Raw genomic sequence first — 15,115 nt, 5'->3', positions numbered from 1 at the left:
AAACATGGTTCAAAGCCATGGAAGGCACTCTGGCAGTGTATGGCTATGACACCTTTCATATGTTCCAAACACCCACTGAACATGAAAGACAAAAGTTGGAGGTGTATCTACATAAAGGATAAGCACACCTTTAGGCATGTCAAGCAATATGACATGCTTGAGCTATTCAATGTCCAACTAGCCATGGGAAAAATCCATTACCACATTCTTGATAGCTACAGGCCCCCCACCATGAACTAGGAAACTCATACATCATGCCTGAAGTTACTCTAATCAGTCATTATCCAGCAAATACCATAGTCATGGGTGCTTTGTAACTAGCCCTTCATTAACTGAGAGGCATATATGACCACTAACGTGGAGGCCCACAGAATTCCTGACTTTGTAAATTCAAATGGCCTGGAGCAGCTAGTCTGCACTCCCATTAGGGGAACATATATCCTAGATCTGGTAGTCATAAATATGCGAGAGCCTCTTAAACAGCAAACAGCTTACATCAGGACTTATCAGGACCATTAGGATCTCTACTTAGCCAAACCGTCTGGACTAACTTTGTCCCGATATAGTGCAGACAGCAACAGTCATCGCTCTGCATAAAGGAGGGCCCTCTACTGACCTGGGAAATTACAGACCCATAGGTTTGACTAGTCTTATATGTAAGACCATGGAAAGAATAATCATGGACCTTACAAATAATGGCATAGGAAGCCTCCAAACACTGGAGCTGACCCAATTTGGCTTTGTCAAGTGCAGGTCATGCCTACTGAATCTGGTGAATTCCTCTGAGAAAGTCAATAAGGGCATGGATGGAGGGTAAAAGTACATACAGACCACCTTGAACGGGTCAAGGCATTTCACTCAATTCCTCACTCAGGTATTATAAATAAACTCACAAAACTGGGCACAAATCCCTTCTTCACTAGATGGATAGCCAGCTGGCTCATCAGGACACATATGGCTAAATTGTTTGATTCCAGATCCAGTAAGATGACCGTTACTAGTGGTGTGCCACAGGTCTCAGTGCTGGGACCAGTCATGTTCGGAATATGCTTCGATGTAGTCAAGGTTAATATGGAAGGCCTTCATATGACAAAGTCTGACAACGACTGCAAACTAGGGTCAATCACAGACTCCCCCAATGATGCTGATATCCTTCAGGAGGGTCTAGATCAGACAAATGATTGGTGCCAGAACCATGGCCTAAAACTAAATGCAAAAAATGCATTATCATACCCTTTGAGAAGTCAAATACCCCTGCAAATTACAACATCAATAGAGCATCCCTAAGAGTAGACTCAGAGGTGAGAGATCTAAGTACATAGATAACAGCCTGAACTTTGAACGCCATGTGACCACAGTGGCGAGGAAGTCTTTCTATGTAGCACAACTTATAAGTAAAGGTATGACATCCAGATCCAAGTAAACTATAGTTCTGCTGTACTCGGTCCTCATTAGATCAATAATTGAGTTCAATGTGCCATTTGGCATGTACTCGACTAGGCACTGATAGCAGATGGAGTGACAATGAAGGATCCTCACAAAGAATACAGGGTGTAAACAGCATGTCCTATGTGGATAGACTAAAAGCCCTATCTCTTTACTCTGTCTCCTACTGACTATTAAGGGGTGACCTATGCCTGACTTACAAGGCACTCAAGTTCAACCCTGATGGAGCTGCTACACATCCACAAGTCAAACAGCACGAGGGTCACCCAACCTATGGATCTAAACTTAGTCAGCAAATCAAACAAAATATGCTGGAAAGACAGTCTCAGAGATGGCTCCTTCTTTGGAACAGGCTTCATATTCACATAAGCAGAGCCCTTCCCTGGCCCTGTTCAAACGCAATCTGGATCAATGGATGAGGAATCGCAAATTCACACCTGAAGTACCACATATGTCCCTTATGAACAGGGCAATCTGTAAGATACTCAAGGCACAGACACAAATCCATGCCATCCTTTTGCCACTAGTGGCCATATAGTGGGTAAATCAGATTATATTGGCTAGGCTGGTAAGGGCTCTTAAGCCATTATCCTAGTAATCTCCTAAGAATCTATTACTATTATCATGAAATCTTGGTATAGATAAACAAACACTATTTTTTCAAAACGTGCATTATAAAGAAAAAAAAAACAGCAGTGCAAGTCATTTAAAGAGTCTGCACTATCAATAAAAATAAGTCAAATGAATCTAAAGGGAAATCATGACAGTTCAGCACAGAAATAAAATGTGACTACTGCCAGAACAGAGCAAAACACACTGTGAACCATTCAATGAAACTAGTACTTAATTTGTGTACTTTCCTTTTTTGTTTTTGGAGTAAAGGCCCTCCCAGCGGCCTTGTCTATTATATTCATGGGAATCCCAATAAGAAAAGCTGCAAAAGCAATGGATAAGTAACTATGCGTTCTTCATTCTTCAATTTGTTTAAAATAATATTGAAAATTAACTCTATACATACGTTGAGGGGGTGTGGGGAGCTTGCCCCTCATGTGCAAAACTCTTATTTCAAGCTACTCCATTACATTAAATGTAACAGGCAGCTTTCAAGATGATATGATTGAGCGAATAAGATGCAAGGGATTAAGATATAATCTTTCGAAGTAGAAGCCAGAAAATTCTATCGTTAAACACCAGAAGCTAAACACGCACTATTATCAGTTAAGCAAGCACCCATAGCCAAGTAGCTTTACTATAAAGATGCAAACCATGTAATTATCACTGAACAATTAAACAATTTAGATAAAACAGATAATCATAATATTTAACTGGACATATCAACTCTTCTTAAAGGACCAACCTTTTCTCTTACCTACTATTCTAAATCTCAGTCAATGAAATTAATCTGTCTTGATTAATAGAAGCATACCCGGACAGTGCAAAACTGCAGTGATAAAAATGTTTAATGCATTAATACAACAATTTCCTTTTTTATTCAACCATCACTGTACAATCAATTTATCAGACCAGGAAACCACATAGTGGCTACAAGGCAGACACTTTACACTTACCTACTGCCTGCTTCTTTGAGGAGCTGTTTAATTTCTTTTATACTGCAGGTCCGTTCACCATGGATAACCACAAAGGCACTGCAACCATCAGGGGGTGGTACATCTGAAGCTACCTAGAAACAGAGATAGTACATTCATTACTACAGTAAAGGCTTAGCAGTCCATTCCAGCCCAGGTTAAAGATTGATGCATTTACACTGATTAAAATAATCCTTATCAAATAAACACATCCAACTTCCATAAAGCTCTAAAATAATATTAAAAACCTGACTTACAAGCATATAGCTGGGCTCTAACATAAGCATGCTTTGATCATGTTTTGCTGCTGTTTCTTAACTGAAGTACAAAGAAACAACCATGGGTTCACAACCTTGAAAAGGCAAACCATCGTATAAAAATGCTTATTTGGTGGAAGGAGGTGAAGGTGCCTAAGTTCAGTAACAACATGTAGTATAATGGAACATACAGATTACACAACTAAATGAAGAAAGAGACAACCTTGTTATACACTACCCTGGCATCAAAAAGGTGCTTAACAAATTTTGATATGCATGGCTTAAAGCTATTAAATGGCATACTAATATGGTTAGCAGTTTCTAAAGCTGTTAGCCTGTCAGAGGAACACCACTTATGGCTGCTGTCTGGGTGGCAGTACTCCAACACTTTTTTCTGTAACTATCAGCACATTAAAAAAGATGCAGCTCCATATACTACAAAGGATTATGATTACATCTCACCAATCAAAACTAAGTAGTCATATGTTTTCTACATAAATATCAAGATTTTCCTCTTGAGCTTTGCTCTGCTCTTGAGGTGAATTCCTTGACATCAGTGCCTCAAATACATAACACCTTGGATATAACTGTGTTTGTATGCACACATTTAATCTGTTTCATCCTATCTGAAGATACACTTCTTCCTATGCATTTTAAGACAGTGTAACAAAGAAATCAATAACTGGGTGAATGATAGAAAAGCTGAGGGAAAAATACCACCAGGCCTGTATTGTTTTTCACATGTGAACTAAGACAAGTTTTTCCTAATTAATTTAAATACTAACAAAGACAACAGGGACATTTTCCTAAGTTCATGCAAAGGGAATAATCTGAGTGTCACACAAACATCCAAAAAATACACTTAGGAGGCAGTCACTGGAAACAAACTCCAACTTTTAATGGTGCTTCTGGTACCTTGGCAAACAGCCTTGAAGGCTATTTGCTGAAGTACAAGAAGCACCATTAAAAGTTGGAGTTTGTTTCCAGTGACTGCCTCCTGAGTGTATTTTTTGGATATTTTGTGGTGCTGTGTGTTTGGATTTGTCACACAAACACAACAGATACAGAAAAGCATGTAAGTGAAGCTACAGAATTTGGAAAAGGTAAGAGAATTAAAAGCACCTGGTTTAATTAGAAATAACCAATCTGAAAAATCAGCAAATGAATAAGACAGGGGCTTTGCACCACTTGAAAAATAAGACATGACTGAACCATCTCCTTTAACAATTGATTTAAATGTATGGACTTGCTGTTGTAGGACAAGAGTTAAGCTATGGCATAATGAGCAAATTATGAAACACTTAGTGTTAGGTCAGTCGTGAGGTATACTTTATGCATGATGGCCAAGGCACTGCCAAAAATGTGTTGATATTTAATCATGTGAGCTTAAAATGCATTGCTCCAAGTAAATTTTGTCTTCCGGCTGAAAACGGGTTCATATTATAAGCTCGAAGGTCCTGTTCATCGAATACAAAAAGAGCAACACATATTTACCGAACCGCGAATACACCAAACACCGTAAACCTGTAATTTAAAATCACAAATCGTCATACTCTGCCAACCCCACCGCCTGCCGAGATACTACCTACCCAAACAAAATAAATAAACCACATACATACACTATATCTATGCACTTACCTTAACCCGCACCCTAACCCTAAGGTCCATAACTATCGCACACTTACCTTACGGAGCTATACCGCAGAAGGGCCAACTATGATAAATCGACATTTCAAATTTCCCAGTTTTGAACGTTCACTGTTTTCGTTGTTCGTGCAATACGTGCCGCTCTTTTCGTATTCGCTGAGAAGGACCTTCGAGCTTCTAATATGAACCCACTGAAACAATTAGTGAAAGATATCCCAAATGGAGTAAATGACTGACATGCTTGAAATTTACTCAGAGCAAGTCTCTGGATCAACAAAACGTCTGACCTGTAACCATACAAAGGTTTCAGAACAGGAAAAGAAAGATAATTGAAGCTTTAATGAAAATCAGTGCAATACTGGTATAACCGACATATTTTGAATGTGACCACTGCTACTACAAAAATGGTAGGGATAATAAATTTTCAAGTGCATATCTTAAGAAAAATGTGCATCTTACTCATAATATTTCTTTATTTATTGACACTTGTTGACAAGAAAAGTCCAAGTGGGTAAAAAAACACTTTTCAGCAGAGGCCCATGGAGAAGCTCCAAGTTACATAGACAAAAATAAAGACATTAAAGACATTTAACAAAACAAAACAAAAAAAACATACTTTTTATATAAACTATTCTTTTGCAGTAGTGATAAGGAAATTACACTTTGTGAGGCTGAGAATGCTAGATGTAGTCTAGTAAGAGATGGGTAGAAGAGAGAACAGGAGTGGAATAGAGTAAGAGGAAAGAGTAGATGGCTAGTAGAATTAAATGAGCAATGGAGGAGTATAGGAAATGACTAAATAGTAAGTATGATTTAAACTTAGGACAGAGTATTCTGGATGCTATTGGTAGGGTAGGCTGAGTTGAGAAGTTGTAGAGAGAAGGTAAAGAAAAGGTTGGCTTGAGAGATGAAGTAATAGCCTAGCATGCAGGTGAAGTAATAGCCCAGTGTGCAGGTAAAGCACATTTATAAATTTTGGTAAAGGTTTTCAGTGAGGAATTGAAGGTTAGAATACTATAAGTAAGGACCTGGTGAGTTAATGGGACTGAATTCCAAGTTTTTGCTGCACGGTGAGAGTAGAGGCAGTGGCCAGTTGTGTTATGTGGCTTATGAAGCTTTAAAATTAAATCTTTCAATAGCTTGTATGTACTTAAGTTCTGAAATTAAGGCTAATCTAAACTGGCTATATTAGATGCCTTGAGGCGTCAGTAGGATGTAACTGCCGAAACACCTGGAGGGGTCACTTGGCTGTGTTAAAGACAACTACAGGAGTGTCTCTCTGCAGCCCACATCCATCAGTCTTCTCATGATCTCCATTCTTGTGACATTTCCAATTGCTCTTCCTCCTTAAACTTCCACATATTTATCTTGTTCAAATGTTTGTGATTCCTCTGATAAAACGTTCAGTATTCTCCAAGAAAAACATAGGATCTTGGTTCACCTGCTTGACTAACCATGTCAGCATTTCCTTTGCTACTACCTTGCAGTCAGTATTACTGTCTCCTCTTGTTTTTATCATAATAGATTTTTTAGTCTCAGTTGGTTTTTTCATCATTTTCATTATACTGTACTAATTTTCCAGAAAAAGCTGGAGTACACTGTTAACCTTCCAAACTTAGACAATTAAAAATAATGCAAGCAAGACACTGTCTTCCTGCAATGCTGAACTACTAGATGAAAATCCTCATAGCTACAACTACTGCTTCTGCTCATGAACATCCTCACTATTTGGTTGTATCTCACCATATGTGCATCTGACTGCAAATAAAATGGATGGGAAGTTATATGCCTGAATTTCTACTTTAGCACAAATTTTCTGAATTTCAGAGTTCTAAAAGAAAGGACTACTGTCAGTGATGATAACATCAAATATGGCCTGCTTTGAGAATGGAGATTTTAATGCACTAATTGCGCCTGCACTTGTGTCTATTAGTTTATTATTCCAGGTTCCTCAAAATACTCAATCTGCACATATAAGATACACAACTTTTTAAAACTGAAACAGATCAGTGTCCACTGAACTTAACTTTGCAAGAGAGTTGCTACTGGGTACGAGATCATTTTTTCCTTTGGACTGTTGTTATGAAACATACTGCACATGGTACCCCCTGCATTATGTACTCAAGAGTCAACATTCCTGATCAATATATTTATTATTTATTGTTTTTGTTGACCAGTCCGTCTGGGCTAAGGTAGCCCCTTTTCAGTGGTGGCTTGGTAGAAAATGTCCACTTACAAAATGGGCAGTTATATACAATAGAGAAAAATGTAAAGGTAAAAGCTATCACATTGGGCATATTTGCTCAATCTTTTAGCACTTTGCTATTCCAAGATGTGATTTGCACATCATCCTGAGCATCTGTTTGGGAACTCAGACTTATGCACTTACAGACAATGATAGTTTTCTAAAAAGGAGGAGGAAAAGCTCTAGCATCTCTAACCAACAGAGCTGATGCTGTAGACATTAAGATTTCACATCAGGCAATAACATCCCAGGCTGCTAGGAACACTCTCCCTTCCCACAATGCACCCTGCATGCTAGTTTCTCCATTTCTTCAAATAAAATGCTAAAAAAGAATTGTGGACTGAAGAAAGGTTCCAGACCAGATACACAAAAAACGGGCAATAAAAGAGTATGTTACAAAGGACAGACTTTTGCTTCCACATCATTCATTGTGGTTAAGTACATAACATCTGTATCTGATAAAAAGAGGTCTACTCCTCTGTAGCCAACAGGACAGAGGCCCTAGCTAAACCTCACTGAGGTCATCATAATGGAAATATATCCCTGATAACAATGACCCCCCCCCCAAAAAAAAAACTTTGCCCTGAAGATCACATCCATGTTGTACTGCATCTTGCAAACATGTTAGGAAAACACCAAGGTACATCTGCACAAGCGTCATCTAAGGTTACATTATGAAAAAATACAAGTAGCTATAAATCCAAGTAGAATGGCCACTGGGAACTGTAGGTAGGTGTATTCTGTTTTTTTAATGACAAAACTCAGTGCAACCAAGGCCATTTATGTACTACTTTACATAAATAACATAAAGAGGATATAAATGTTTAATGTTGGAAAGAAGCATTTTGCAAATTTTGACATTTAAGTAGAGGAGAAGAGAGGGATAACTCTAAATGGAACTAAATGAGTAGAGTTAGCAATGCAATAGACTTGACAGAGAATAACTTACACCAGTGTCAAGATACTTCCAGATACTTAGACTAAGGTAATCAATCAAACATAAAGAAGAGAGATGCTGAGAAGTCATTCCATTTACTACTGATGCCAAAAAGAAAAAAATTGGTCCTTCAATTAACCAAAGTTTTGGAAAGGAAAGTTGAAATTGATTAGATGACAAGGATTACGCTACCAAAAAAGGAGGGCTGATTGTTATCACAAGAAATGGAAAAGGCATGGTATCAACTTGTGATATCTCTTGATGGTTAAAAATAGTTTCACTTGGAAAAAATTAATTTTATTCTATTTTTTGCAAAATAAAGCCATTTTTTATTTTATTACTGCAATATATTATGCATACATTTTGTGGGCATAAGGCAATTATTTTTTAAATAAAATTTTGTGGCTGTTCCTGGGGCACCAACCATTATGCAATGATTATCAAATCTTTGCAAATACTAGCCACCACCACTTATATGGCTGTAATCTAATAAAGGAACATTAAATTTGAGCATTAATAAGAATATAAATACAAATACATTTAGAAAATAAATGATAAATATCTAAAAAGCAAAAATAATTACAAAAGAAAAAAAACAATTTAACTCTATTCAGGAGATGTAAACTAGAGAGTTATAAGGGCAACAAGACAAATCAGATTACATTTAACAACTCTTTTTTTAATGACAAAAAGTAACTTTAAGAAGAAAAAACTGTGAACAAAGTAATTTTTGAAAAAAATTGCAAAATCCCAAATAAAACTTATCTGAGGCAGAAAACATCTGACAATGATGGTCACAAACAGAAGATGGGAATTTGGGGAACAGAAGATGGAAAGATGGAAATTGGGAATGAGAAGGTAAAATCTGAAGTAGCTTAGTTATCTGAGTAAAGATAAAAGGCATAGGATATTCTGCTGATGGAAGTGATGGATAAATAGTTTAGGATGATATTTTTATATCCAATGCCTCAGCCAATGATGGGCAAATTTCTTATCCAACTTCCATCAAAGTCAAGCAAGTCATTACATCTAATATCTTTGTGGATTTTTTTTTTTAAAATTTGTCTGCTTTTTTTTTAAAAAAAACTGGACCTTCCAGCCAATGCAACCAACCTATCTTTAGCCCATCCTATGTACCGGTAACACTGTAATCCGTGTAACACTAAATAAACACAGTGTGTCCCTTCTCTGATGTTTGAATATTTTCTATAATTAGATCCCCCAAATATAGGACAACGACATCCAAACAGTATACAAAAAAGCCTTTTAGGTAAATATAGGATGTCATACATCACGACATGCTCCCCCCTGCACATGGCATAGGGCATAGGACATACAGACATACCATCCCTTCTCCTGAAGAGAACCCAGGAGGAACGAAGTAGGTCACAGTGAAAGGCAAGAGCGAAGTCAAAAGAAGAAGTAAAGGAAGGAAGAAGGGGAGGAAGAGTCATTGCAAAATGAAGAGAAGAAGGGATAGTATCCAGATTATCTAATATTTTAGTACTAACTAGCTCATGCGTACTATGCCCAGCTGTTGCAGTATTCTTACAATTCTAACAGTATAAATATTAAAAGCTCAAGAAGGATGGGGTGGAAGGTAGCCCTCTAGAAATCCACATGCAGGGGACCCCCCTAGCCAAATCCAGCTCTATCCCTAGAACAGCTTCCAATGTACAGTGCTTGGTAAAAGTATAGTCAAAGGAGCTGCCTCAAGAATGGAATTAGTATCCAAACCTTTGGAAAAAGCACCAGAAGAAGCCACAGCTTTGGCAGAATGAGCCCTAACAGAGGAAGGAAGGCTTTTCCCATGAAAGGAGTAACAAAAGGAAATGGCTTTAGATATCCAAGAAGAAATGGTTTGCTCAGAAACAGCCAAACCTAAATACCTAGCATAAAAAAGAAACAAAACGTTACTGATATTTATGAACGGCTTTAGTTTTATCCAAATAATATCGGAGTTGTCTATGCAAATCCAAAGTTTGAAGAACCTTCTCAATAGCAGATTGTGGAGAAGGGAAAAAGTGGGCAAATTAATACACTGATTAAGAGACAACTTATTAACCACCTTGGGCATAAAATAAGTTTTAGTATGAAAAGACACTCTGTCCTTATGAAAAAACAAAAAAAGGGGGAAAAGCCATAAGGACCTGCAGCTCAGACACCCATCTGGCTGAGGTAAGGGCCAAAAGAAAAACAGTCTTCCAAGAACAATGCTGTATGGAAGCTGAAGCTGCAGGCTCAAAAGCAGCCTGAGTCAATTTTTTCCAAACAATATTAAAGGTCCCTGGAAGGCCTAATATGATGGATTTATTTTTAGAAATTGTTTGCCCTCGAATCTAGAAGCCAAAGGGGGAAGTCAAAGGCAGACAACCAGAAATAGCTGACAGGTGGGTTTTAACAGAAGAGTATGCCACTTCAACACTAAGCAATTCACACAAATAAGAGAGAACCAAAGGAACTTCCACAGTAAGTGGATCCAGGTTGCGAGAAAGACACCAGGCAGAATATCTCTTATATTTAGATAAATAAGATTTTCTGGTAGTGGGTGTCCTGGCTTCCTGCAGAACCAGAAACATGTCCTTAGGTTTTTGATACCTTTTAGAAACCTTTATTCTCTCACCCACAGTGTTAACTGAAGAGTGGACAAGTGGGGATGGATGAGAGACCCCTTGTCTTGTGTGAGTATGTCCACCCTGTGAGGTAACTTGTGATGATTGCCCTTGGCTAAATACAGAAGAGGGAACCAATACTGTCTGTGCCAAGAGGGAGTCACCAACAAGATTTTGGGAGCATCCTGTTCTATCTTGAACAGGACCTGCAGTATGACAGGAAGGGAAGGCATAAAGAAACATTCTCTTCCAGGAAAAAGAGAAGGTGTCCTCCTTCCAGGCCAGAGGACATGGGACTCTGGTGCAAAAGTGTGGAAGTTGTCTTTTCAGAGGGGAGGCAAAAAGACCTACTTCAGGAGTATCCCACTGATGGGCAATGTCCAGAAACATGTCTCTGCGAAGTATCTACTTGTGAGTTTGTGTTATGGATCTGCTGAGAGAATCTGCCACAGTGCTCTGATCTGAAGGAACATACACAACCTGAAGAGTCACCTGATACTGGACAGCTAGATTCCCAAACCTGAAGAGGTAGCCTGCACAAGAGGTAAGACCATGTTCCCCCTAGTTTGTTGATGTACCACATCACTATGTTATTGTCATTGAAAATTTTGAGGGGCTTTGGAAGGAAAAGAGAATGAAAGGCCAGAAGAGCTGCTCTTATCTCTGATACTGGTATGGTCCTTCTTTTAAAAGGAGACCAAAGACCCTGAACTTTCAGAAGACCGATGGAGGCACCCAACCCTGATCCGAGGCATCTGACAACAGTTCCTAAATGGAGGCTGGAGGCTGAAAAAGAAGCCCTGGCTTCAAGGAAAATTGATGAATCCACCACTGAAGCTCCAATATGAGGCATAGGAGAAGGGGAATCAAAAAATCCAAAGGATGAAAATGTTGAAGCCAGACTGACTTTAACAACCACTGGAGCTTTCTCATATGAAGCTTGGCCAGAGGAAGCACAGGAATGGTGGCGGCAATGTACCCAGAGCACTTAGAAACTCACTGGCTGCAATGCAGACCAGAGGAAGAAGAAATTGAAAGAAAGCAATCAGAGTTAAGGCCTTAGGAGGAGGCAGGGAAGGCAGAATTGAAATAGTCTGGAGCCTGTACCCAAGAAAAACATGATCCTGAGAAGGCATTAGGAATGATTATTGGAAGCTCACTGTAAACCCTAGGCTTTTGCAGGACACAAAGTGAAGGTGGTGAAGTAAAGTCACTGGAAAGGAAGCCTGAATGAGCAGGTCATCCAGATAAGGAAAGATCTGAATCACCCTCAACCTGCAAAAAGCAATTACAGGAGCAAGGCATTTGGTGAAGACCCTTGGGGCAGTAGAGAGGCAAAAGGCAAAGCAGAGAACTGAAAATACAAGGAAAAAAAGAGAAATGTAAAAACATCCTGAAAAGGGAATGAATAGGGATATGGAGATATGCATCCTTGAGATTCAGAAAAACTAGTAAAGCCTGAAAAAGAAGAGGAAACAAAGTCTGAAGGGATAACATCTGAAAGGAAGGAACCTTCAAAAATATATTGAGGTGAGAGTGATCCAGAATGGGTCTCCAGTTGCCATCTTTACTGGTGGCCAGAAGCATCCAGGCATAAAAAAATCCCTTCCCCTTTTGAGGAGCAGAAACTGCTTGGATAGTGCCTTGGGACAAAAGGGTCTGAAGTACATCTGGAATAAAGGGCAGCTGTTCTTGAGGAGGTTGAGAAATGCACAAAACAAGAGGAAGGGATTTCTACACTATGTAATATCCTTGGCAAATGAAGGACAGAACCCAAGATCCTTAACCAATTGTGAAGAGACAAAGATGAAGAAATAAAGGAACCTGACTTAAGAGGGAGGGAAGAAGATAGATTTTCAGATATAATCTGGCTTGTCTGGAAAAGGAGGCTTCTGAGTAGTAGGACTCTTAGTAGACTTAGCAGGAGGAGCTCTTCTAGAACCCTTTTTACCTTTGGGAGGAGGGTGAGACTGTCCACATACAAATGCAGGTTTGGAAGGATAATTCTTCTGAAATTTGGGAACATGGGAAACAAAAATACATTTTAATTCCTACAAGGCCTTCCCCTTCGACTGCAGGGACTAAATAATCTTAGCAGCAGAACCAAAGAAAATGTTATTGTGAAGAGGAGCATCCATCAATTTAGACTTAATATTATCAGGCAAAGGTTGGCAGCAAATCACTCCAAACCAGCTCAGAAAATACTACCTGCTTAATTCCACCACAGGAACAGCAGTGCAGCCTGAGCTCATTTTCAGAAAATCCATTTGTAATGCCATACAGAAAACAAATGTTCATAACTCTTTAACCATAAGAGCTAGACTAAAAATGTAAATGTGAATGTTGTTCAGCAGACACTGACCTTTCCAGCAGTGTAAATGCTGATAGAGTGTATCAAACTCATTATTAAATATTTGGCAAGGAATGCTAGCATTGTGCATATTTTATCCCTTTTTGGAAAAGCAAAGCACAATATCTTGGTCAATGTACCATGTAGACCCATACAATTTGTATTTAATTTGTTTGAATGAATGTCAGCTTTAAAATGATATCTTAACCATTGCAGTGTGATGCTCCTTTTTGGAGATATTCACAGAAATATGATTAACATAATATTTCTCATAATTGATAAATAAACAAAGCATGATAGTTCATCACCTGTAACAGACAGAGGCTACATATCAGTGTACAAGTTGTGTGGCTCGATGTCAGCTTCAAAATGATGCATCATTTGTCTCATCATCATGCTCCCTTGCAAAGATATGGGCATAATAATGAGAAGTATTGGAAATGTATAATTTTCATAATCCTACAAGACTAAACAAACTGACATCTGTACATGTGTACAGTGCACAGAGACAGTTTGTTTACCATGTTGTAAGGAGTAATACCGTCTTCAAAATGAGGTATTACTTGGCACACTGACATGTTCCCTTACAAAGTTATTTACCAAAATATGAAAAAAAATCATAATTTCCATAACCTAATTCCTAAACAAACCGATATCTGTACATGTGTACAACATACAGACACAGTACTTTTACCATGTTGGAACTATGGATACTGTCTTCAAAATGAGTTATTACTTAGCACACTGAGATACTCCCTTGCAAAGCTATTTACCAGAATATGAAAAAATCATAATTTCCATAACCTAAGTTATAAACAATCTTTGATAATTGTACATGTGTACAACATACAGACACAGTTCTTTTACGATGTTGGAACTATGAATACTGTCTTCAAAATGAGGTATTACTTAGCACATTGAGATGCTCCCTTGCAAAGTTATGTACCAAAATATGAAAAAAAAGAAGTTATGTACTTACCATAACATTCTATGTGAGTTGTTCATCTCGCTGTCATTCTTACACATTTGTTTGGAGCTGATCCTTCGGCTCAGAGTTAGCCGCTTTCACAAGTTCGAAGTTTTCGAGTAGCTCGAGGCCAAGTCCCTATCCCATGATGCTCTCTGCCTCACCTCAGATCTAGTTTGCTGATCCCAACATGTACAACATAAGAAACACATGAACATCACTCCAGCCAAAGTAAGAAATCCTACAACAAGACCCACCAGACCACAAAAGCTCTTACTCGTTCTTCAAGAAGCCTACAGGGGGAAGGCGGGTGGGAATGAAGGTGAGATGAACAACTCACATGGAATGTTATGGTAAGTACATAACTTCTTTATGTGAAGTTGTTCAATCTCGATGTTCATTCTTACACATGGGTAGCGTTCCAAGCACCATTCATCTTGGGTGGCTCACACAGGAGTATATTCCTGAGGACAGTGGAACCAAGGGAAGCCCTGTCCCTGGAGGCCTTATCTACTTTGTAATGCGTAATGAAGGCATGTGGCTTAGACCAAGTGGCAGCTGCACATATCATATCCAATGGCAACCTAGCCACATAAGCTGAAGAAGTAAAAACAGCCCTAGTGGAATGCGCTTTCACATTATGTTCCAACGGTTGATTCACGGAGGAATATGTAAATTTTATGCAATTAGTCAACCATTTGGAAAGAGTAACTTTTGACACTGGTAGCCCTTTCTTGGTATCAGCATGAGAGACAAAAAGTTGTTCTGATTTTCTAAATTCTTTTGTTCTATCCAAATAAAATCTGAGTTGTCTGTGAACATCAAGTTTATGCAACATATACTCCAACTTGTTGGAATGGTTACTGAAGAAGGTTGGGAGTTCAATAGTTTGATTTAGATTAGCCTCCGAACATACCTTTGGAAGGAAGGAAGGGTTAGTCCTGAGAGACACTCTGTCAGGGTGAAAAATCAAATATGGGGGTTTAATAGATAAGGCCTGAAGTTCGGACACTATGTGCTGATGTAATGGCAACCAAGAAGATGGTTTTCCAAGACAGAAATTTTAGT

General features: G+C 38.6%; 1 protein-coding gene across 2 annotated transcripts in view; it reads right to left on the bottom strand.

Annotated features, from left to right (window-relative positions):
• UGGT2 (UDP-glucose glycoprotein glucosyltransferase 2) overlaps nt 1–15,115 on the bottom strand; it is a 4,352,373-nt gene that overhangs the window by 3,834,396 nt on the left and 502,862 nt on the right. For both annotated transcript variants that reach the window (XM_044072987.1, XM_044072988.1), the window contains exon 5: nt 3,015–3,127. In XM_044072987.1, coding sequence (XP_043928922.1) covers nt 3,015–3,127 — 113 coding nt within the window. The remainder of the gene's footprint in view (nt 1–3,014; nt 3,128–15,115) is intronic.

This window comes from Protopterus annectens, chromosome 5.part1 (genome assembly GCF_019279795.1).
Source record: "Protopterus annectens isolate FY-2018-M chromosome 5.part1, PAN1.0, whole genome shotgun sequence".
In the NCBI taxonomy this organism is placed as follows: Eukaryota; Metazoa; Chordata; order Ceratodontiformes; family Protopteridae; genus Protopterus; species Protopterus annectens.
This window is presented reverse-complemented; position numbering and strand designations above follow the sequence as displayed.